General features: G+C 41.9%; 1 protein-coding gene across 3 annotated transcripts in view; it reads right to left on the bottom strand.

The window, feature by feature from the left end:
- Positions 1-953: 953 nt before the first annotated feature.
- Positions 954-26,497, bottom strand: part of USP46 (ubiquitin specific peptidase 46) — an 81,571-nt gene continuing 56,027 nt past the window's right edge. For 2 of the 3 annotated variants that reach the window (XM_022564366.3, XM_022564385.3), the window contains exon 8: positions 23,884-24,905. In XM_022564366.3, coding sequence (XP_022420074.1) covers positions 24,716-24,905 — 190 coding nt within the window. In that variant the 3' untranslated portion in view covers positions 23,884-24,715. Of the gene's footprint in view, positions 24,906-26,497 lie in introns of all 3 variants that reach the window. The other variant, XM_022564376.3, reaches the window with a different exon arrangement.

The raw sequence follows: 26,497 nt of genomic DNA on the forward strand, positions 1-26,497 counted from the left end.
TTCTTAGAGGATACAGGCTGAAATATTTAGAAGTGAAGGGCCATGATGTCTCCAGTGTACCCTCAAGTGGATCAGCAAAAATAATATACAAATAATAATAGTAATAATAATAAGACATATATTGAAAGTGATAAAGCAGATATGGCAAAATATTGCAATCGGTAAATCCAGGGAAAGGGTAGACAGGTGCTTATTACTCTGTTCTTGCAACTTTTCTGTAGGTTTGCAATTTTTCAAAATACAAAGGGAAAGGAAATCCCTCAGGCTATTGTACCGTGAGTTGATTGGAGGGAGCAATAAAGAAGGTTGGTCCAGGTAAGACAGAACGGTGGCCTGGACTAAGCATTTGGCAATGGACATGTAGAGATGCATGTATGGTTGACATACATCTGGGATGTGAAGGAATGAAAGGAAGTAGGTATTATGTTCACACTTGACATGTGACAAGTCTACACCTCAGTTGCTTCCTGACTGGTGTATCAGCAAAATATTACCTTTCAACATGTTACAATAATCATTTAAATCACCATAAGCATAAATGTAATAAGTGTTATTGTGAATGTTATTATTACAAACTACATACTAATAATTTGTTTCCATTGAGATAATAAATGCTCATGGATGAACTGTAACCACAGGCTGAAGTCTATGATCCAGTTGGTGTTGGAGGGAGACCCGGGAAATTATGGTGAAAGCTTCCTGCCGGTTCTGATGTAGTCAGGTCACAGAGCCACCGCTCTAGAAACCCAGATCCATTCTAGTCTGGGTTTGGATTCCAGTCTCTCATCCTGTTGCCTCTCAGTGTTTCAGAGGAAGCCCACCCTCAGGCTAAGTGGATTTATTAATTACTGTTGCAGGGATTGTCCAACAGACAAACAAGATTATTCAAGAGAACTTGAAGTCAAAGCAGGGGAAGATATCATCACTCTCATTAAGGACTTTGAAAGAGTAGCTTCTTTTTTTTTTTTTTTTTTTTTTGCGGTACGCGGGCCTCTCACTGTTGTGGCCTCTCCCGTTGCGGAGCACATGCTCCGGACGTGCAGGCCCAGCGGCCATGGCTCACGGGCCCAGCCGCTCCGCGGCATGTGGGATCTTCCCGGACCGGGGCACGAACCCGCGTCCCCTGCATCGGCAGGCGGACTCTCAACCACTGCGCCACCAGGGAAGCCCAAGAATAGCTTCTTAAATTCTCTCTCCAAGTCCTGCTCCTCAAGTTTCTGATTTCTAAATTTTATCTCAAGGATAGCGGAATAAGAATACATGTTGTGGCATTTACAATTTAAATCATGTGACTTTGGCAACAGTTACAAAACAATCCCAAATCAAGGAAAAACACTGCAGCAAGAAGACAAGCTTCACAACTGGACCCGCTGGAAATTCCAAACCCTGGTGAAAGTAAAACAACGGAAAAACACACACTATCAGCTTTCAAGCCTCTCTCGGCTCTCGGACACTTGCAAGAATTCCAGACACCAGATGAGGATAGACATCAAGTCCATTACAATGTAATGATGGCTCCTTAGATGATGGCTCTAGGTTCTGCATACATTCAATCAATGTGAATCTAAGAAATCTCTTTTGGCATTCATAAAACCAACTAGTTCTGAAGTTCAGTGTTCATTCTTGTCCGAGATTTAGAGACCCTTTACTTTCCCCAAGTGCTTCCCTGGACTAATTCAACATGTGCGCATAGATACAGCTAACTCTTCCGAGCCTACCGGTGTAAATCCTTCCTGCCTTAAGAGGAAAAGTTTTAAGTTTAAATGAAAAATGCTGTTTGCCCAAAGATATATGTACAAAGACATTTACTTCAAGGTTGCTTATAACAGCAAAAAAGAACCTAAATGTTCTTTAAATAAGTTATGGTATATCCATATTATGGAATTATTTCTTTCCATAAAGAAAATTACTTTCCATTAAAAGTAATTTCTTTTTAATGAAGTAGCTCTGGTACAGAAAGATCTTTAAGACTATTAGGCTGCGGGGGAAAGCAAGTTGCAGAATAACATTTTAAATTTTTTTTAACATATTTATTGGAGTATAATTGCTTTACAATGTTGTGTTAGTTTCTGCTGTATAACAAAGTGAATCAGCTATACATATACATTTATCCCCATTTCTCCTCCCTCTGGTGTCTCCCTCCCACTCACCCTATCCCACCCCTCTTGATGGACACAAAGCACTGAGCTGATCTCCCTGTGCTATGTGGCTGCTTCCCACTAGCTATCTATTTTACATTTGGTAATGTATATATGTCCATGCCACTCTTTCACTTCGTCCCAGCTTACCCTTCCCCCTCCCCATGTCCTCAAGTCCATTCTCTACATCTGCGTCTTTATTCCTGTCCTGCGCCTAGGTTCTTCAGAACCTTTTTTTTTTTTTTTAGATTCCATATATATGTGTTAGCATACGGTATTTGTTTTTCTCTTTCTGACTTACTTCACTCTGTATGACAGTCAAAATGGATTAAAGACCTAAATGTAAGGCGAGACACTATCAAACTCTTAGAGGAAAACATAGGCAGAACACTCTGTGACATAAATCACAGCAAGGTCCTTTCTGACCCACCTCCTAGAGTAATGGAAATAAAAATAAAAATAAACAAATGGGACCTAATGAAACTTCAAAGCTTTTGCACAGCAAAGGAAACTATAAACAAGATGAAAAGACAACCCTCAGAATGGAGAAAATATTTGCAAACGAAGCAACTGACAAAGGATTGATCTCCAAAATATACAAGCAGCTCAATATTAAAAAAACAAACAACCCAATCCAAAAATTGGCAGAAGACCTAAATAGACATTTCTCCAAAGAAGACATACAGAATAACATTTTAAAACATTTACGTTTAAAAAATCAAAACTAAATACATATGCACATGTTAATATTATCTCTGTGCATATATATGTATGTTAATGCAAGAAAAGGTCTGAAAGGGCCTTCTACAAATTTTCATTAGCATTTACTTTTGGAGAAGGAAATGGAGTTGGCAGAAAGCAAGGGGAAACTTTCATTTTTATTTAACCGGGTCTTGTTGAATTTTTAATTATAATCATGATTTGTACGTCACTTCTGTAATTTTCCAAAAATTTGTATGTTAGTCAAATGTACAGAAAATAAATAGCAAAAAAGCTTTGTGAAGATTATTCTATTTCTATTGTGTTCTCCTAATTGCAGACAATGAGCATTTACTACTTTTATTTTTAAAATAATACAAAGTGTTTTTAAAAAGAAAAGATAATCATATTCTCTAACTGGAGCTGGGGAAAACCAGGCTGTTTCTGAATAAAAGAGCCCAGTAAGGGATCCCTAAATGGTTCAGGAAAGGGTTGCCAAATTTGCTTCAAATTTGCCACAAAGTTGCTACAAGTGTGGAGCAGTTGGTTTGCTGGGCCGACCTTCTGTGGACCTACAGGGATAGAGAAGCCTTCACCCCGGGGCCCTGTTCCCTGTCCCTTTGGGCCCAGGAGGGAACAGTACCTGGGAGTCTGGGCCACTGTAAGCAGACTGCCCCTCACTGAGCCCCATGGTGTGTGCCCATCAAAGGCCTGTAGCCGGCAAACCCCACTGTCCTTCTGCAAGGACAGAAAGAGCACCTGAGGGGACAACACTGACTTCATTAGATGCCAGCAGCAGGAACTGCTCCTGGGGGCCAAACTGCTCCCAGAGTGACTTATAGAAGTTTGCACAAAACACAAGAGTGACAACTTGATGATCTCAGCTCTCTCTGCTCTTTTTTATTGGCTGGCCCAAACAGCATCCCCCTATGCCTGAGACTCTGACCTGCCCAAAAGGAAGATACCAAACATTAACTTTAGAACCAGGCCATGGCAGAGACCCAGTATGAGCTGATGTCTCTCAGAGAGGCGACCATACCTCCAAAGAATCAAAGCATTAAGCTAGATGGTTTTAGCATCATCTTCTTTCCTTAAATGAATCCAGGCAACCTCACTTATTCCTACTTTAAATATGTGCTTAAGTGGAAGATTTAATGGGTACTGTTTTGTTCAGCTAGGCCTATTAGTGAATTAACAATGACAAAATAATAGCTAACACAGTCTAGCATTGAACGTATTGAACACACTGACAATGACAAAATGACACCTAACACTTACAGTCCAGCATTAATATGTATTGCACGCACTGAACACGTGGGCAGGTGTTGTGTTATGTGTCTGACATACTTCATCTCATTTAATCCTTACAACAGCATTAGACCTGGGTGTTATTATTATCATCCCCATTTGACTGATGAGGAAACTGAGACTGACCAAGAATACACAGCTGGTAAGTGGCAGAGCCTATATCCTAATTTGTGTTCATTTGATTTCAAAGCCTGTGCTCTTAACTGCTGTGTTATTTGGGGGAAAGATCTGTTCTTCAGATGGGGGAAAGATCTGTTCTTCAGATGAACAAAAGTCCTAAACTACCTCACCATCTGTACCTGAAATTCAAACCAGGTAGCTTGAGAGGTACCAAAACAAAATGCTCCAAAAAGACTCTCAGTGTGCTCTGGAGGTCCCAGCCTCAGTTTTCTCATCTCTAGATGGGAATGGTAATACTAGACCCTATCTCACAGGGTTGTGAGAACCCAAGGAGGAAACTCACACGAAGGGCTTAGCTTAGTATCTGGCACATAGCAATTGTTCAATAAATAAGTGATCAAAATAACTAACACTTCAAAAGCGTGCCAGTAAATATATCAGCTAGATTAGTTTACCAATACAGCCAGCAAACACCTCAAAGAAAGCAGGGTCCAAGCCATGTGATACTGAAAGGGGAAGTCTTAATGGAAGGACTGAAGAAGTCATGAGAATTAAGTCCATGTACTAGGCAATGCTCCTTGGAACTGGAACCCACCCCCTTGGTGCCAGGCAGGGGAGCAGAGAGGAGGGAAGGGAGATGGGAACACAGGGACCCAGGCAGAACAAGCCTGGGTCCCTGTGGAGGAAGAACAACCTTCCTCTCCATCTTCCCACCAACAGGGCTATCTTAGTGAAATTGAGGTACAATGAGCTCAATGCTATTTGAAAGTTGCTAAGACAGTTCTCACCACAAAACAAAACAAAACATTTTAACTATGTGAGGCGATGGATGTGTTAACTAACCTTACCAGTGGTATTTATTTGTAGTACATACATATGTCAAATCTTTATGTTGTATACCTTAAACATACATAATGTTATATGTTAATTATATCTCAGTAATGCTGAAAAAATAAATTAGTTCAATGCCCTCTCTAAAAGGGGGGAAAGCCATGAAAGGGTAGCATTAAAGGCTGAAAGATGTTTGGGTAAGGGAATAAAAGGAAGCCTTACCTTTTTAGCATCAGATTGGTGGTTTTCAAACTGTGTTCCATGGAACCCTGCTTCGCGGGTTCCACAAATGTTTTCATTAGAATTTCACTTTTTAAAAATAACTAGGTTAAATAATCAACAGACATGCTTAAGAGTGTTATAAATCAAATTTAAACTCATTAGAGACCCCCAACTGAGATAACTTGGGAGGTTAACTTATTTTTATGAAGACCTCAAAAGTAAATGTTCTGGGGGGGAAGCTTCGGAGCCGCGGAGGAGAGCACAGCAACAGGGGTGCGGAGGGCAAAGCAGAGAGATTCCCGCACAGAGGATCAGGGCCGACCAGCACTCACCAGCCCGAGAGGCTTGTCTGCTCACCCGCCGGGGCGGGCGGGGCTGGGAGCTGAGGCTCGGGCTTCGGTCAGAGCGCAGGGAGAGGACTGGGGTTGGCGGCGTGAACACAGCCTGAGGGGACTAGTGCGCCACAGCTAGCCGGGAGGGAGTCCGGGAAAAAGTCTGGACCTGCCTAAGAGGCAAGAGACCATTGTTTCAGGGTGCACAAGGAGAGGGGATTCAGAGCACCGCCTAAACGATCTCCAGAGACAGGTGTGAGCTGTGGCTATCAGCGTGGACACCAGAGACCGACATGAATTGCTAAGGCTGCTGCCGCCACCAAGAAGCCTGTGTGCGAGCACAGGGCACTATCCACACACCCCTCCCGGGGAGCCTGTGCAGCCCGCCACTGCCAGGGTCCCGGGATCCAGGGACAACTCCCCTGGGAGAACGCACGGTGCGCCTCAGGCTGGTGCAACGTCACGCCGCAGACTCCACCCGCACTCCGTGCCCCTCCCTAACCCCCCGCCCTGGCCTGAGTCAGCCGGAGCCCCCGAATCAGCTGCTCCTTTAACCCCGTCCTGTCTGAGCGAAGAACAGACGCCCTCAGGTGACCTACACGCACAGGCGGGGCCAAATCCAAAGCTGAGCCCCTGGGAGCTGTGAGAACAAAGAAGAGAAAGGGAAATCTCTCCCAGCAGCCTCAGAAGCAGCGGATTAAAGCTCTGCAATCAACTTGATGTGCCCTGCATCTGTGGAATACCTGAATAGACAACGAATCATCCCAAATTGAGGAGGTGGACTTTGAGAGCAAGATTTATTATTTTTTCCCCTTTTCCTCTTTCTGTGAGTGTGTATGTGTATGCTTCTGTGTGAGATTTTGTCTGTATAGCTTTGCTTTCATCATTTGTCCTAGGGTTCTATCCATCCGTTGTTTTTTTTTTCTTTTAAAAAAATTGTTTACTTAATAATTATTTTTTATTTTAATAACTTTATTTTATTCTTTCTTTCTTTCTTTCTTTCTTCCTTCCTTCCTTCCTTCCTTCCTTCTTTTTCTCCCTTTTATTCTGAGCCGTGTGGATGAAAGGCTCTTGGTGCTGCAGCCAGGAGTCAGTGCTGTGCCTCTGAGGTGGGAGAGCCAACTTCAGGACACTGGTCCACAAGAGACCTCCCAGCTCCACATAATATCAAAGGGCGAAAATCTCTCAGAGATCTCCATCTCAACACCAGCACCCAGCTTCACTCAACGACCAGCAAGCTGCAGTGCTGGACACCCTATGCCAAACAACTAGCAAGACAGGAACACAACCCCACCCATTAGCAGAGAGGCTGCCTAAAATCATAATAAGTCCACTGAAACCGCAAAACACACCACCAAACGTGGACCTGCCCACCAGATAAACAAGATCCAGCCTGATCCACCAGAACACAGACACTAGTCCCCTCCACCAGGAAGCCTACACAACCCACTGAACCAACTTTAGCCACTGGGGACAGACACCAAAAACAATGGGTACTACAAACCTGCAGCCTGCAAAAAGGAGACCCCAAACACAGTAAGATAAGCAAAATGAGAAGACAGAAAAACACACAGCAGATAAAGGAGCAAGATAAAAACCCACCAGACCCAACAAATGAAGAGGAAATAGGCAGTCTACCTGAAAAAGAATTCAGAATAATGATAGTAAAGATGACCCAAAATCTTGGAAATAGAAAAGAGAAAATGCAAGAAACAGTTAACAAGGACCTAGAAGAACTAAAGATGAAACAAGCAACAATGAACAACACAATAAATGAAATTAAAAATACTCTAGATGGGATCAACAGCAGAATAACTGAGGCAGAAGAACGGATAAGTGACCTGGAAGATAAAATAGTGGAAATAACTACTGCAGAGCAAAGTAAAGATAAAAGAATGAAAAGAATTGAGGACAGTCTCAGAGACCTCTGGGGCAACATTAAACGCACCAACATTCGAATTATTGGGGTTCCAGAAGAAAAAGAGGAAAAGAAAGGGACTGAAAAAATATTTGAAGAGATTATAGTTGAAAACTTCCCTAATATGGGAAAGGAAATAGTTAATCAAGTCCAGGAAGCACAGAGAGTCCCATACAGGATAAATCCAAGGAGAAACACGCCAAGACACATATTAATCAAACTGTCAAAAATTAAGTGCAAAGAAAACATATGAAGAGCAGCAAGGGAAAAACAACAAATAACACACAAGGGAATCCCCATAAGGTTAACAGCTGATCTTTCAGCAGAAACTCTGCAAGCCAGAAGGGACTGGCAGGACATATTTAAAGTGATTAAGGAGAGAAACCTACAACCGAGATTACTCTGCCCAGCAAGGATCTCATTCAGATTTGATGGAGAAATTAAAACCTTTACAGACAAGCAAAAGCTGAGAGAGTTCAGCACCACCAAACCAGCTTTACAACAAATGCTAAAGGAACTTCTCTAGGCAAGAAACACAAGAGAAGGAAAAGACCTACAATAACAAACCCAAAACAATTAAGAAAATGGGAATAAGAACATACATATCGATAATAACCTTAAATGTAAATGGATTAAATGCTCCCACCAAAAGACACAGACTGGCTGAATGGATACAAAAACAAGACCCATATATATGCTGTCTACAAGAGACCCACTTCAGACCTAGGGACACATACAGACTGAAAGTGAGGGATTGGAAAAAGATACTCCATGCAAATGGAAACCAAAAGAAAGCTGGAGTAGCAATTCTCATATCAGATAAAATAGACTTTAAAATAAAGATGATTACAAGAGACAAAGAAGGACAATACATAATGATCAAGGGATCAATCCAAGAAGAAGATATAACAATTGTAAATATTTATGCAGCCAACATAGGAGCACCTCAATACATCAGGCAAATACTAACAGCCATACAAGGGGAAATCGACAGTAACACATTCATAGTAGGGGACTTTAACACCCCACTTTCACCAATGGACAGATCATCCAAAATGAAAATAAATAAGGAAACACAAGCTTTAAATGATACATTAAACAAGATGGACTTAATTGATATTTATAGGACATTCCATCCAAAAACAACAGAATACACATTTTTCTCAAGTGCTCATGGAACATACTCCAGGATAGATCATATCTTGGGTCACAAATCAAGCCTTGGTAAATTTAAGAGAATTTAAATTGTATCAAGTATCTTTTCCGACCACAATGCTATGAGACTAGATATCAGTTACAGGAAAAGATCTGTAAAAATACAACCACATGGAGGCTAAACAATACACTACTTAATAACGAAGTGATCACTGAAGAAATCAAAGAGGAAATAAAAAAAATACCTAGAAACAAATGACAGTGGAGACATGACGACCCAAAACCTATGGGATGCAGGAAAAGCAGTTCTAAGAGGGAAGTTTATAGCAATACAATCCTACCTCAAGAAACAGGAAACATCTCGAATAAACAACCTAAACTTGCACCTAAAACAATTAGAGAAAGAAGAACAAAAAAACCCCAAAGTTAGCAGAAGGAAAGAAATCATAAATTTCAAATCAGAAATAAATGAAAAAGAAATGAAGGAAATGATAGCAAAGATCAATAAAACTAAAAGCTGGTTCTTTGAGAAGATAAACAAAATTGATAAACCATTAGCCAGATTCATCAAGAAAAAAAGGGAGAAGACTCAAATCAATAGAATTAGAAATGAAAAAGGAGAAGTAACAACTGACACTGCAGAAATACAAAAGATCATGAGAGATTACTACAAGCAACTCTATGCCAATAAAATGGACAACCTAGAAGAAATGGACAAATTCTTAGAAATGCACAACCTGCCAAGACTGATTCAGGAAGAAATAGAAAATATGAACAGACCAATCACAAGCACTGAAATTGAAACTGTGATTAAAAATCTTCCAACAAACAAAAGCCCAGGACCAGATGGATTCACAGGCGAATTCTATCAAACATTTAGAGAAGAGCTAACACCTATCCTTCTCAAACTCTTCCAAAATATAGCAGAGGGAGGAACACTCCCAAACTCATTCTACGAGACCACCATCACCCTGATACCAAAACCAGACAAGGATGTCACAAAAAAAGAAAACTACAGGCCAATATCACTGATGAACATAGATGCAAAAATCCTCAACAAAATACTGGCAAACAGAATCCAACAGCACATTAAAAGGATCATACACCATGATCAGGTGGGGTTTATTCCAGGATTGCAAGGATTCTTCAATATATGCAAATCAATCAACGTGATAGACCATATTAACAAATTGAAGGAGAAAAACCACATGATCATCTCAGTAGATGCAGAGAAAGCTTTTGATAAAATTCAACACCCATTTATGATAAAAACCCTGCAGAAAGTAGGCATAGAGGGAACTTTCCTCAACATAATAAAGGCCATATATGACAAACCCACAGCCAACATAGTCCTCAATGGTGAAAAACTGAAAGCATTTCCACTAAGATCAGGAACAAGACAATGTTGCCCACTCTCACCACTCTTATTCAACATAGTTTTGGAGGTTTTAGCCACAGCAATCAGAGAAGAAAAGGAAATAAAAGGAATCCAAATCGGAAAAGAAGAGGTAAAGCTGTAACTGTTTGCAGATGACATGATACTTTACATAGAGAATTCTAAAGATGCCACCAGAAAACTACTAGAGCTAATCAGTGAATTTGGTAAAGTAGCAGGATACAAAATTAAGGCACAGAAATCTCTGTCATTCCTATACACTAATGATGAAAAATCTGAAAGTGAAATCAAGAAAACACTCCCAGTTACCATTGCAACAAAAAGAATAAAATATCTAGGAATAAACCTACCTAAGGAGACAAAAGACCTGTATGCAGAAAATTATAAGATACTGATGAAAGAAATTAAAGATGATACAAATAGATGGAGAGATATACCATGTTCTTGGATTGGAAGAATCGACATTGTGAAAATGACTCTACTACCCAAAGCAATCTACAGATTCAATGCAATCCCTATCAAACTACCAATGGCACTTTTCACAGAACTAGAACAAAAAATTTCACAATTTGTATGGAAACAAAAAAGACCCCGAATAGCCAAAGCAATCTTGAGAAAGAAAAACGGAGCTGGAGGAATCAGGCTCCCTGACTTCAGACTATACTACAAAGCTACAGTCATCAAGACAGTATGGTACTGGCACAAAAACCGAAATATAGATCAATGGAACAGGATAGAAAGCCCAGAGATAAACCCATGCACATATGGTCACCTTATCTTTGATAAAGGAGGCAGGAATGTACAGTGGAGAAAGGACAGCCTCTTCAATAAGTGGTGCTGGGAAAACTGGACATCTACATGTAAAAGTATGAGATTAGATCACTCCCTAACACCATACACAAAAATAAACTCAAAATGGATTAAAGACCTAAATGTAAGGCCAGACACTATCAAACTCTTAGAGGTAAACATAGGCAGAACACTCTATGACATAAATCACAGCAAGGTCCTTTTTGACCCACCTCCTAGAGAAATGGAAATAAAAACAAAAATAAACAAATGGGACCTAATGAAACTTCAAAGCCTTTGCACAGCAAAGGAAACCATAAACAAGACCAAAAGACAACCCTCCGAATGGGAGAAAATATTTGCAAATGAAGCCACTGACAAAGGATTAATCTCCAAAATTTATAAGCAGCTTATGCAGCTCAATAACAAAAAAACAAATGACACACTCCAAAAATGGGCAGAAGACCTAAATAGACATTTTTCCAAAGAAGATATACAGATTGCCAACAAACACATGAAAGAATGCTCAACATCATTAATCATTAGAGAAATGCAAATCAAAACTACAATGAGAGGGCTTCCCTGGTGGCGCAGTGGTTGAGAGTCCGCCTGCTGATGCAGGGGACACGGGTTCGTGCCCCGATCCGGGAGGATCCTACATGCCGTGGAGCGGCTGGGCCCGTGAGCCATGGCCGCTGAGCCTGCGCGTCCGGAGCCTGTGCTCTGCAACGGGAGAGGCCTGCGTACCGCAAAAAAAAAAAAAAAAAAAAACTACAATGAGATATCATCTCACACTGGTCAGAATGGCCATCATCAAAAATCTAGAAACAATAAATGCTGGAGAGGGTGTGGAGAAAAGGGAACACTCTTGCACTGCTGGTGGGAATGTGAATTGGTACAGCCACTATGGAGAACAGTATGGAGTTTCCTTAAAAAACTACAAATAGAACTACCATATGACCCAGCAATCCCACTACTGGGCATATACCCTGAGAAAACCGTAATTCAAAAAGTGTCATGTACCAAAATGTTCATTGCAGCTCTATTTACAATAGCCAGGAGATGGAAACAACATAAGTGTCCATGATCGGATGAATGGATAAAGAAGATGTGGCACATATATACAATGGAATATTACTCAGCCATAAAAGAAACGAAATTGAGTTATTTGTAGTGAGGTGGATGGACCTACAGTCTGTCATACAGAGTGAAGTAAGTCAGAAAGAGAAAGACAAATACCGTATGCTAACACATATATATGGAATATAAGAAAAAAAATGTCACGAAGAACCTAGGGGTAAGACGGGAAGAAAGACACAGACCTACTAGAGAATGGACTTGAGGATATGGGGAGGGGGAAGGGTAAGCTCTGACAAAGTGAGAGAGTGGCATGGACATATATACACTACCAAACGTAAAATAGATAGCTAGTGGGTAGCAGCCGCATGGCACAGGGAGATCAGCTCGGTGCTTTGTGACCGCCTGGAGGGGTGGGATAGGGAGGGTGGGAGGGAGGGAGACGCAAGCGTGAGGAGATATGGGAACATATGTATATGTATAACTGATTCACTTTGTTATAAAGCAGAAACTAACACACCATTGTAAAGAAATTACACTCCAATAAAGATTAAAAAAATAATAAAAATAAAGATGTAAAACAATAAAAAATAAATAAATAAAATAAAAGTAAATGTTCTCCTACTACCTTTCTTTATTGAAAAGAATCTGGATAATGCAAGACAACTGTTTAAAAAACAACAGAAACAAAACAAAAGCAGTACTTTCAATCATGTATTTGTGTGAACTTGGATTTTCTTAATCCTCTGTGAGCAAAAACAAAATTCAGATACAAACTGGTTGCCGAGACCAATAGCAGACTGCCAATTCCAAATTTTCATGTTCTTCAAGTAGCTGCTTTGTTCTCATTAACTTATAAAATAACTGTACAGTAATAAAATACCATAGAAAATACTACATACATATGTAGTAAAGTTTTACATAAGATTTTATTTTTCACAAAGATTGTGGTACTAAATGGAAAGTTTGGAAACTTCAGCCCTTGATCATTTGGACAATGGGACGGGGAGGGTGAGGTTCCATGCATAAGACCCTCTGGTTCCTGCTCTACCCCTGAATGTTAAGACCACCTCTTTCTCTTTCCTGTCCAACCCCCTGTGGCTCTGCAGGAACCAGGAAGAGACGAAGATTCAGAAAGCTGAAATGGAGCCTGCAACCCTTTTCTGCTGCACGGGTCCACTACACAGACGTGACCCTGCTTCAATGCCCAGCAACTTCCACCAGCCCCTCCTTCCTTACTCTAGGTAATACTGACATAGAAAACAATGCAAGCCAGTCTTGCTAAGATCTCAGGGCTTCCAGGTCTGGAAAGTTTGCACTCTTATCCAGGAACTTCCTTCCCTCTCTGGCATTCTTCAGTTTAATCCATTGATTAGTGAAAACTGCTAATGACACACCATAAGGAAAAATACCAACAGGAAAAGGTAGAGACAAACAGGAACGTTGAGCCTGGCCATCTCTTTGGGAAAATTCCAGAAGTAAGGGGTAGACAGAAAGGTGAAAACCTACAAAAGAAAGCATGTGGGAGAGCTGTGGGCCTTTTCACTTTTGTATAAATATACGTAAGAAAATATACGTAAGACCATATTCTATATTCTACAGTAAAGTGCCATTATCTTTGTTATAATTTTCCAAGTAAATGTGGTCACGTTCAAACACTGCAGCTTCAGTTCCACTATATTTCATATTATTTAGCCACTATACACAGTAAGCCTATTTCAACCATAACATCTCTATATCACACACACATAAAACTTTTCTGCATTCTGCATTTATGCCAAAACATTTCAAGTTAGAGGAATGACACATTATTTCAAGTCAGAGGAATGACTAAGCAGATAATCCCTTAGAGGTGGTTCTTAATCTGAATTGAACTACACCTCGCATAGTTATCCTCTACAGGTTTAGAGATTCTGAAAAGTTGGAAGCTTGTTAGTTTGGTGACTTTCCAGTACAATATGAGAATTCTATCTGTCTGAAACAGGAATAGCCATAGTTAACTGGTGAAGCTGAATCATGGGTTCATGGAGGTTCAGAAATGTATTCTATTCTGTATCCTACTTTTGTACATGTTTAAAATTTCCCATAATGAAGTTTTTAAAAATAAAATGTATCTGCCTTCCTTGAGATCTATTTTAAAACAGATTCTATCAGCCAGCTTCATCTAACTCTTCCTGTGACAGAAGTCACACACTAACCAGCCTCGCCTACGAAGACTAACACGTTCTTTCTGTTCCCTTTGGCCCTGCTTTGCAATTTTTCTTTATTGAATGTTCTCACACTTCTAACATTCACTTATTCACACTCTTCAGACGTCACTAGAGACTTTCTGTCCAATACTTCACTTCCCTATATACCCAAACAGAGAAGAGAAAAATCCTGAGCCTGATGTAATTCAAGTTCTATTACATATCCTACAGTTCGGGGTCAGCAGATATGATTACAAATAAAGGTCAATACAAAAACAATGTAAGACTGCTCCAAAATGCAAACGAATTTTCCAGAAATTCTAAAACCACTGAGTCCCTGTGAGGCCTCACAATCTTTATCACAAAAATCAGCAGCTTATAAAGAATTTTAGCCAAAATGTGCGCAGAAAATAAAACAGTATATTTGCCCTTGGGTTGGGCTGTATGGAGTAAAACGATGCCTTGTCACCTTAGCTGGCTTGCTGTGGGTAGCTCTCCTGACACTTCCCCAAATAAGACAGAAGCTCTTAGATCTTTGATTTAAACCCTTACATCGATTTCTCAAAGTTGCCATTTTTCTTTCCTTCCTTATCCTTTCTTCCCTTCCGGCTTTGTGACATTAACAAGCTAAGTAGGACCAGAAATCAATTGTCCTTTACCCTCCTGACTTAGTTCCTCCACGCCAGCCCCTGCCTGATCTCATGCTCTTGTTTTCACTCAATGCCTTTCTCTGGCCATGAAGCTTCGGAGGTGAACAGGACACTCTCTGTCTTCAAAGAGGTCACTTTCTTCTCTCCTTTGACCCTGGGTTCCTGTGTTCCAGTGCTCCATCTTGCTGAAAGGTGAGGGCCTGTTTAACTTAAGCCTTGGCATGGAGTCAAGGTAATTGTTGTCGGGTTTGGGGTTTGTTTCTAACAAAAACCCATGGACAAATAATGTACATAAAATAAAAGCAAGACGTGTCTAGCAGTTCTTTTGAGAAAAATCAGGAGGTATTTTAAGCCATTCCCACTAGAGAGCACTAGACCCAGCACAAGTCCTCAATCACCTCTTCTGCCACCTGCCTTCACCCCTCGCTGCCCCTTATGCCACCCCAGCTGTATGATTCTAAAAACCTCTTCCACATACACAAGGTCCGTACAGAACTGTGACCTTGCCTGTTGTAGAAAGTTGGAATTCCTGAAACAGATTTTATACCCTTCCTACCGATGGAGCTCAGGCCCCATCTTATTGGTTTCAGACCCTGCCTCAAATAGGGGTTCTGACACTGCAGTGAATTCAAGGGCTCTAGAGACAGAAACAGCTGAGCCTGAGGGATTCTTTTTTTTTTTTTTAACATCTTTATTGGAGGATAATTGTTTTACAATGGTGTGTTAGTTTCTGCTCTATAACAAAGTGAATCAGTTATACATATACATATGTTCCCATATCTCTTCCCGAGCCTGAGGGATTCTAAGGGTAGGTGTGGAGGTGCCAGGAATAGATAAACAAAGAACAAAGCTTGTCAGTCTTACCATAGCCTGCTCATAATCACATTATATACCTCTCGTGCTTTCTAGCAGTTTCTACACATCACAACCCTGTTCTATTTTACAGGTTAGGAAAAACCGAGGTCCAGATTCATCCAAAGTTACTTGGCATCCAGCCCACCACCAGCATCCCCTCTGGGCAGGAGTCACTGAAGATCAATTAGGTCTCAGGACACTGATGACAACCTTGAATGTGTGGCCCTTTCTCCTTTGCAACGATGAGATCAGCAGACACAGGCCGACCCCAGGAAGCGTCTGATCTCTCAGTCCAGCACAGTCCTCTGTCCATGCTCTCCAGCCAGACCTCCAGGAATAAAACTGTGTTTAACAAAATTGTGTATAAAGCTCAGAGAGGGCTTCCCTGGTGGCGCAGTGGTTGAGAGTCCGCCTGCCGATGCAGGGGACACGGGTTTGTGCCCGGTCCAGGAGGATCCCACATGCCGTGGAGTGGCTGAGCCTGTGGGCCATGGCCGCTGAGCCTGTGCGTCCGGAGCCTGTGCTCCGCAACGGGAGAGGCCACAACAGTGAGAGGCCCCCATACCGCAAAAAATAAATAAATAAATAAATAAAATAAAGCTCAGAGAGACCACACACTGTGTGGAAGCGTGGGGGCATTTCAGTAAGAGGCTGCTAGAACTTACAGGATTGGGGCTTTGGTTTGGTGGTTTGGGGGAGGGTTCAAGGAACAGAGTTTCACTCTGGACTGGGTGCTGTCAGGAAGGGGGGCTAATCCTTTGATCATGTAGCTTAATAAATCTCATCTAGGACAGATGGGAGCAGTGCTAAAGCCGTCACTGGTACAGCAGCAGCGCTGACTGGGATTTGGCAGGAGAGGGGTGTTTGGTATTTTGCAATTTGCAGTGATCTTGTTTTTGTCCATGCTTAGGTGAAATTACAAAGTGGTCTTGTTTATTGTTTCACTTCATCATGGTCATACCACGACCTTGTCTGAGGTTGGTGTCCTGTGAGGTTGTTTACGTCCTACCGGGAAACACCATGGTCCAGCTGGAGTTGCTGGGCCAGCTCCAGAAAACATCCCAGGTGTAGCTATCGCTGGCTATTTCCTGGCTATCGGGGGCTGCTTTCCCCCCCGCCACCCCTCAGCTCTCTTTAGTCTTGTCTTTTATGTCTGGAAGATGTCGTGGGGATTAGATTAAATGAAATAGTACAGCGCAATACCCCACAACTTCCTGTTTAAGTAACTAGCTCTCGTACGCTCTCTGTTGTTTTGGCAATTGTGTCTCTACCTCCCTGAGGACCTGAGAAGGGCCCTTCAGACAAACACCTCTCATTATCATCCCAAACCCAACATTATGACCAACGTCTGACTTAGGTGACAAACCTCTAACATCATCCAACCAGGAAGCCACAGTCAGGACTCGAACTCAGACCTTCTGCTTCCTGACCCTTTGCTTTCCGCACATGCTGTGACGATGGCACCAGCTAGAACCTGGGCTTGCAATTCCAAGTCCAGTAGGGCTTTTTCACAAGACTATTGACTTGAGTCTGAAATTCTCCTATTAGAGATCAAGGTCAGGGCAACGACAGAAAGGGCATAGAGTCCGTACGTTGTCTATCAGATAGGGGCACTTGTGGGTCTTGCTGCAATCCCTCCTGACTCTGCAGGGCAAAGGCACAGATTGGGACAGACATTGCAGTGAGACCTGAGGCCAGGAGCTATGCTGTGTCACATCAGAAGGGTCTCAACCTTATTCCCCTCCTCTTACCCCCTGAGATTCACACCCCACCTCCTCATTCTTCTACATTCTCTACCAGTTCCTATCTGAGGGCAGATTCTGCGGTGAGTTTGTTCTTCACGATCTTTGCAGACCCCTCAAATGACACAAAGATCAGAACAACCAATGAAATGTCCAGGAGGAGGGTCCCTCTCCATTCTGCAGTCTTCACGCCTACTTCTGCTGGAGGCTTGTAAGTCAAAGTTGGAAAAGACAACATATTTAGGCTAATTTATACTTATTTCTGGTTCTCTGGGCTTTGGGGTAACAAAGATGGAAAAATATGCAGAAACAACTTCTTTTCAGGGTTTTCAAACTATTCTATGGGGTTGGGGCGCAGCAAGAGAATGGGTTTCTCCTTTATACAGGTTTTATAACCCACCGAAAAATATTTTTCTACCCCTCAGCTTGGGAAACAGGCAATTCTCAACCCAAGACGGGCTCTACAGTGAAGAGACCTAGCTTTCTGCAGAAGACTCACTCTCCAATTTTCCTTGTGTTTATTTTCAGTTATCTCAGCACAGAATGTTCTCTCAGGCAAGGTCAATTAAGAGACACTCTCTGAAATACAAAAACAGTTGCGTTGGATCATAGAAAGAGGACTTGGTTAAATATATAGAAATAGTGGTTTCAACTATTAAATTATTTTGCTTCCTGTCAAGTCAAATCTGCATCTCAGTTTTCTTCTCCAAGATCCCTAACTACCAGGACGAGGTAAGAACAAAATAGGATTTCCACCAACAACACAAATGCCCAACCTTCCCGTGCAGTTTCTGTGGAATTCCACGCCACCTTGATACAACCTGTATGCTCACTCGAGGGAGGAGAAGAAAGTGAAAGACGCACCCATGTAACTTACAACATGAGTATGATACCCCCAAGATTGTTAATAAATACTTTATTATGAATCATCATGTGGGAAATGAGTAGAAAATTAGGAATCCTTTTTACAAAATCTAATGTTTCTGACTCTGGTGTCTTAGAACCAAAATGAAGCTATTTTTCATTCATTTGTAAGCTCCTAATGTGTTTTATTCAACGCACTATTAAAACATAAGGGAACCCAAAAAGGGAACATAGGTTGATAAGCCAATAAAATCATTAGTCACATAGCTTAAAAACTCATGCTGGATTGATTTTGGTTAAGTTCGGAGAGGCTCTAATTATTTGGTAATCATGGAAAGAGATCGTTTAGATAATTTATTCATAAAATCCTGTTAAGACTTTCAATATTCTGGCTCTTTTAACATGAGAATTAAGAGGCAAAATGCTCAAGTCCATCACTGTAACCTAATGGATTTAAGCATTGTTTTAAAAAATTGTGTCGTCCCTAGTAGAAGAAGCTAAAAGGCAGCCTAAGGCAACATGGAGAGCAGGCAAGGAGGAAAGTGGGACACAAGAAGGGGACCCAAGGTCAAGAAGGAACCGGGCTGCTTTACCCACAGCACCAGCTGGAGCAGTGTCCATCTGTTCAGGAAGACCCAGGCTGAATACCAAAATGAGCCAGATTGTGATGAATTTCGCCGCCCACGTTATCTCCACAATTTAAATTTCTCTCTGGCAAACTTTTTTCTCTGAGGGAGGGAACTAGAAGAGGGATCCTATCTGCTTCACCTTTTTATCCCCCAACTCCTGTCCCCTTGCCTAGCATATAACAGGTGCTAAATAATGGCTTAATTAAAAATCTCTCCACTTGGGACACCTCTAGGACAAGTCTAAGAGGTCTGAGTACCATCTCCACGGTCAAAGTGTTCCCTCGGGGATGGGGGGGTGGGGAATGACTTAGCAAGCTTTTTTATCTTCATGGGGATACAAGGCATGGAAATGGAAGGCTTCGTTCTCTGTTCAAGGGGTTTTAAGTCTCAATGAACAGAGGGAGGGAAATTTGGAGAAATGGGCAACTCTTCTCATTCCCCAGAAACTGTGTCGTGCTGGTGGTGACGGGCCTATCCTATAAGCCCTATAGGACAGATGGACAACAGGAGGCCAAGAAAAGAAAACCCCGTTTTCCTGACGTCTTCCATTCCCATGGCCGTCATGGCGGACGCAGGCTCTTCCCCAGCAAGCCTGTCCCAGCTCAGCCAGGTTCAACTGAGCTGCCCTGGGAGAAGATAGGTGGAAACCGGGAGACTTCAAGGCACATTGCCTCGCTCTTGGTCTGTTGCGTCTTATTCCCATCATTGGGCCCAGGAAAATGCATTCAAATGACAATCTCCTGTCCACACACGGACCCCTTGAAGTGACTGGTTGGGGGGAAGAAGAGTCTTAAGCATTTTAACAGCAAGCTTGAGTCTCAGCCCTGGGAGGGCCACACTCTGAGACCATAGAACATGGGCCTGCACTGCCCCACTTCTGGCAGGCCAATGGAGGGACCGGTGTGCACCCCGCTGGGGTCACTGCAGCTCAGACCCCGCCCAGAAGCCTGGGGCTGCTGGCAGCACACCAGGGCCCGGACCGCACTCCTACCCTTTCCTAGAAACCAAATGCTGATGGGATCAAAGAGCTGGAAGCCACTTTTTTATTTTGGGAATGGATCTTTTATTTCGTAACTGGTAAAGGGTATTTTCTATGCAAAACCGCTGCTAAGCAATTCACTGTGATGCCTAATATACCTACCCTAATTCTTTTTTTCACTGATAGTCTCAGTTTGCTCTTCCCCAGACAAAGGTTTCTGGATTAATTGTGCTGATCTTTCTCAATCAAAAAAGAGGTGAGATATCTCCAGAACACCAACTTTATGAACGTGGACAGTACGTTATTATTACACGTCCATTACTACAATGACCAGAATATTCTTTACAATGCTTCAAAATTGGGTTTGTAATGATTACCTGCACAGGAGGCTTACCAATGACTCACATTTTATGAAAAGGATTTTAAGTCCATGTGTATAATGCTACCGAGATAGAATTCTCTAGGAAGAGAATTCCTCTTTTATTTATTTTTTGCCAACAATTTTGGAGGCAGGGTGTTAAACTGATTGAAGTTTCACAAGATTGACATTACTGCTTGAAGTGCTTGAATTGGTTACATTTAAAAAAAAAAAAAGGTACAGATTATTTTAAATGAAAACTAAAAAAAAAATTTTTTAGCAACAAAGTCAAATAAATGAATGCCACACAAATACAGATAACTATTCTGGTTATACAGAAATGGAAGCCCAAATAAATTAATTCAATACCGAAAAACAAATTTAATTAGGCAGAAACATAGGAAATCATTTTCTCCGACCCATGCCACTTACGTGAGTTAATCACACTAGTGCTGATAAATGCCTTGACCATATAATAGCAAACGAGGGCAAAACATTTAGTGCACAATATTTTAATACACGTGAATATACAAAGTTGATCAAAATGCAATGTTTAAAGATAAAATCCATCTGTAATAAAGCTACACTCCAATATCTAAAATAAGCCCTAAGCCCCAGTTAGAACATAGTTTCATTGTTAGGCATGCCCGTGAGAATTAAGGGTATCCATGAAAATAAATGCACAGGGACCATTTCTGTCATTCTTTTCCCCATTTCATCTGAAATCCAAAATATACCAGGCTATAAAACCAATATGACTGGTTTCCTAGTCAGAGCACCACCCTCTTGGGCTGCTCCCTTGGCTCTCTTCAAACCAGCCCACTTCGTGTTGCCTCGGAATGGAAAACGCATCAGAATAACAGGACTGGGCGTCAGCATTCTACCAACATTGACTTTCAAACAAATGAAGGTTTTTATCACACGGTAACATAATCTAGATGTTAAACAAGAAGTAACCAATAAAGCAAATATTCCTTCTCTTTTTAAAGTGGAAAACACTGCAACTTATTTTAAAACACCCAGCAGTTAAAAGGAATACAGCAGGCCTGCTCACTCCTGCCAGAAAACGACACACAAAAACCCTGGCCACTTGAGGGAATATTGCTGAGCCTTTGTGCTATTGTTGACCTCAGAATGGTCTCACACATCCCACACCATCTCTGCTTCACACAATGAATGAGGGATGAAAAATAAAGAAGTGTTTATGTGCTCTAGTCTTCACATAAAGTGAAATGACTGAGGGGGAAATGTAGCTGCCTCGTGTTTCTTTCGTTTATTAAAGAGGAAGGGGGAAGAAGTTCCCAGATAGCTCTGAAGTTTAAAAAACTGATGGAGTGTTGGCGGATAAGTGTGTTTTGGTCTTTTTTTCAATCTTCTTTTCCTGCAACACACAACCATTTTAGTGTCTCTGTGTTAGCTTCGATACTTACTTTTTTAGTCCAAGAATTTATCCGTGAATACTTAATTTTAACTAACCTTTTCTACTAAAAGGCATTATTTCCGTTAAGTCACTGCGAAAAACTTTTTACACATCAAAAAAAAAAAAACTGAATCTATGACATAGCATTCAGATATTATTTCCTTAGACTTCCAACTGAAAAATTTTTTTCTAATAAATTAGCTTCAAGAGTCATTTCAAAGATAATTTTCATAGTTTTTCTCATGTATCAGTTCCAAATATATTAGGGATCAATCAGGGTTTTTTTAAACTTTGCAACCTGCAGTCAAATATATGGTTTATGTATAGTACAAACAGCTCCCTCTAACAGTCACCTTCAACTGGAAAGTGTCTCTCCTTAAAAGAGAATAAAAACACACCTTCCAGGTACGCCATTACTGCATAAGTTTTGTGGAGGAAAAAAAGACAAACTATTTATAAATATGAATTCACCTCTAAACAAGGCAAGGTATATTTTCATCACTTTTATAAAACAATAACGTGAAGATCACCCTGCTTTTGTCTTCTCCAGTGAAAAGTAAAACATTTCACTTCAAGCATGAACAGATGAAGTGTTGGCATGCTTATGTAAGTTGTGAGCGACAAACAGTTCAAGATACTTCAAAGATAAGAAATCCAGTTTTCATCTAGATAAAGTGCTATGCTCTTAATTGTCGCAAAATGGCCAGTAACATTTTCAATTTCAATTTTAGTTCACATTATGCCACAAGTTTGCATGTTCCTTCGCTGATTTATTAGGTAACAAAATAACAGGTTCACAGTATATTATAGCGCATGGAAGTCAACTGTCTTCCCAAAGGAAGCCAAGATCTACAACTCATAACATTTGTAGGAAACCAAAAACCAGCTCAACAGCAAAACACTGTATCGACCCTTTTAATAAAAGGTGCCAATACTCAAAAGATTTAATAAATACATATGTAACAAAAAGTAACTACGGTGAGATGAGGTTCTTCCAAAAAACTCCGTTTGTCAAGCATCCTGGGAGTCTGAGCCAAAGAAACGCCACCATTTTGTTCATCCCTCCACCCGCCCACTGACACTTCCTTTGACCCACTTGCATCCCCAGCTAACTCCAGTATCTCCTGTAGGGAAGGTTCCATGTTAGCCCTGGAACTTGCCAGGGCCGCAGTACACAGACTGAAATGCTAAAACGTGAACAGCTGTACAATGTGGCTGATGGGAGGAAAGGTGCAGAGCCTTCGTTCTTCCTGGGAAAGGACGGGGTTGGTGCTGCCTAGCTAAGGAGAGCTGGGCGCAAGACAGTCCCCGTGGTGTCTCAGCTCTGCCACCGCTGACTGCGGAACACCAGTAGGATCGGAAAGATACCTTGGGAAGCTTAGCAGCGCCGGATAAAGGAGATACAACTCACAGGACAGAAGAAAAGCATCACTAAAAACAAAGAGCATAGAGCTATTTTCCTGAAGCTTGGTTTTGGTAGAAAGATAAGAAAAGCAACTTTCCACTGTGCACAAAAGCTACCTCCTCCTGGCTTTGCCTGCCCTGAGCCCCACACCTCCTCAGCCTCTGGAATTCTCATGGCTGGGGGAGCTCGGCCCGGGGCAGCCGCTAGCAACCGCGAACGGCTTCTGTTCGCCCTGTTCCACCCGGAGGACGAATTCAGTTTCGAGGTTACTCACTTTTAAACATTTTCACTGGCAAAACTTAAAGCTATAGTTGCAGCTCTAAAAGGTGAGTATCTACCCCATTCTTCTGTCCTTCCGTCAGAAAAGAGGCAGAGAAGCTAAAAACGGGAAGCGGTGTTTCCAGGGACAAGTTAAAGGAATGCATTGAAAGGAGACCCCGGAAGCCATTTAGAAAGATGAGCAAAGACCCCAAAAAGACTGTCGACGTTCATAGGAAATGTCATTCTAATTCAGCCAGACACAGCCAGTGGCATGGCATGTACCTGATCCTAAAATTAGCAAATGTTATTCATCTAAAACTTACTACAATCTGATTGCAGTTAACTCTACCTCAGACTAACATAAAACCACGAGTAGTGCTGCATGTAGAAAAACGAAGGGGGAGAGTCACACAGCCAGACCCCTGAACTCGGAGCCACGCCGCTGGTGGGCCGCTGGGGAAGAGGGACGTCTGCAGAGAAACCAGGTAAGAGTGCTTTGAACATTTCCCCACTCGAATTAGTCCCACAGTCCTTTAAGTTATTCTCTTGACTGATAGAATAAAATATATCCAGATTCTGAATTTTTTGATATATCTGATGTCAGGCCATAGAATTCTTCAATAGCTTGGGCATCTATTTTCTGCAAGCAAAAGAGAAAACAATGCAACGGTTTAACATGATTCCTGGGAGAAGGAAAGAAACACTAATGGAATGCACAAGAAAATGTAAGGAACACTATCATAAAATTGGGAACTTTCAATAGCAAATGGATAGCTCCACAGACCTGACAGAGGGACATGATTACATACATTGCATATCGTTGGGGAAGAAAGTCACCCTTTAATCTATCAGCAACCATAGGTGGGCGCTCTTGGAAGAAGCCAGGACTTCCACCTTTCAAATGGTAAACTGGGGGAGCTCTTGGGAATAACCTTAATTCTTTCAGGCCATCAGAGTTTCTTCCCTTTAGTGCTACCTTAAGTGGGCTAAAAGAGACCACGTCTTTGAGTGTGGAATTCTCTCCAGCTAGTATTCCTTTACAACAAAATGAACACGTGGAATACTTTGGTATCATATAAAGATTTCCAGGTTTAACAGATTGAAAAAATATATATTTTAAAATAATAATCCATACAAGAAAAATTTGGTATAATAAAAGAATTTGAATAGAACTTTGAAGTTGATTATTTGGTCCCAGAGAGGGCTTTCGTCACTGTAGGAAACAGGACTTACACATGGGCGGCAAAGAGATCCCACGTCTACGGCTGATCAATTAACAAGAACGCAGTATTGATGAGTCCATGATCACACCCCTTCTCCCCTTCCGGAGAGAACGGGGAGCAGCAGAATTTAGTTTTGAGAGAAATGTAAGTTGTTTTCAAGTCAGATTATGGGAAAGCAGGCCTACTTTAGAAAATGTCCACACACACACATCCCCAAACACCGTCTCTGCCCCACTTCTCTCTGATACAGTCATCTGCATACCAACCTCTACAATGTCATCATCAAACAGAAGCCAGAAGCCGTGACTTTTCACAATAGTAATATAATGCCCACGGTTAGGACCACTGGAAAAGAACAAAGAAAGTCACCAAGTTAACATCTATTTCTCCATAAAACTCTATGTAGCTCTCTACATGCAGTGATTTACTAGGGAAAAGAACCCTCTAACTTCAGGACAGAGAAATTGGTATATATGTCTATTTCCACATTCCTTTGGCCATAACTCACGGAGGGACACCCAGGGGCCGGAGCTGTGCTGGGTATAAGAGAAAGATGAGAAAAACCTCATCTTAGTCTTCTAAGGACTCGCAATCTGCTGGGGGAAACAGACATTCAAATTCAACGATTAACACATAATTTTGGTACACCCACTATGTGCCAGACCCATCCTGGCTGTCAGGCTAAAAAGCAGAAAACAAAACGAAGTCCCCACTTGCTTGAGATGAGGGTTGGAGAGGTAATCAACAAACTAAAATACAAATATATTTCAATTGGTGGTAAGTGCCGTGAAGAATATAGCAGAGCAATGGGATGGTGAGCGATAGAGGGAAGGCGGTATTTGATATAACGTGGTGAAAAAAGGCCTCTCTGATGACAGGAGAGTTGAACAGAAGGAATTTCCCTGACGGAAGGGGAAGGGGCGTGTGTGTGTGTGTGTGTGTGTGTGAGAGAGAGAGAGAGACAGAGAGAGAGAGAGAGAGAGAGAGAGAGAGAGAGAGAAAGAGGGAGGGAGAAGCCATGTGACCACGTGATGGAAGTGTCGGGAATGGGAAAGAGCAAGTGCAAAGGTCTGGGGGAGGCGTAGGGGTGGGAATAGTTCTTGGCGTGTTCCCCCAACAGCAAAGCAGCCAGAGCCCAGTGAGCCCGGGGTGAAGGAGGGACGGGAATGGGATATCGCGGCGAAGATTCTGGACTCTGCTGTGAGTGAGCCAGGAAGACACTGGGGAATTTTGAGGAATGACGTGATCTGGTTCAAGTTTTAGAAAGATGTGACACTAAAATGTATAATAACAAGCACGAAAACAGAAAGATACATTACACAAAGCAGAAAGAACAACCAAACAGCTGCTACTATGTAGTTGGGTGTGCACAACTGAGGGAATTTTTAACTCTAAATCTAGAGTTCTGTGTTTTTTCGATGCACCATCAAAATTGGAAAGCTGAATTTGCCTTAGTTTGCTTTCTTTAAACACAACATGCCCCAAAGGGTCTGTTCCCACCTTTGTCAGGCCACTCTCTCCCCTCCCCCCGAGCTCCAGTCCACAGGCCTCCTCTGTTTTTATACACATCACGGTTCCCATCTCGGTTCTGTGCCCACTGGAGCTTGCCTGAAACTGTCTTCACCCATGTTTGCCTTCTTGGCTCTTTTCATTCCTTAGGCCTCAGCTCAAATGTCATCTCGGTAGGCAAATCTTTGCCGACCACCTTCCCTAAAGAGGTGCCTCCACTGCTCTCTCTCATTGCCCCGATCGTTCCTCATGGCACTAATCACAATCATAAAGTGACTTTGCAGTGGTTTGGTTTTGGTGGTAGCAGCCTGGTGCGTTTACTTATTAACTGTCTTTCCCACTAGATGCCCAGCTTCGTGAGGGTAGGGCCCCTGTGTGTCCCGTTCACTGCTATAACTTCAGATCTTGCTACGGAACCCAGGAAACAA

This window comes from Delphinapterus leucas, chromosome 5, assembly GCF_059928025.1.
Source record: "Delphinapterus leucas isolate spDelLeu-1000000601 "Yukka" chromosome 5, BTC_Dleu_Yukka2, whole genome shotgun sequence".
NCBI classification, from domain to species: domain Eukaryota; kingdom Metazoa; phylum Chordata; class Mammalia; order Artiodactyla; family Monodontidae; genus Delphinapterus; species Delphinapterus leucas.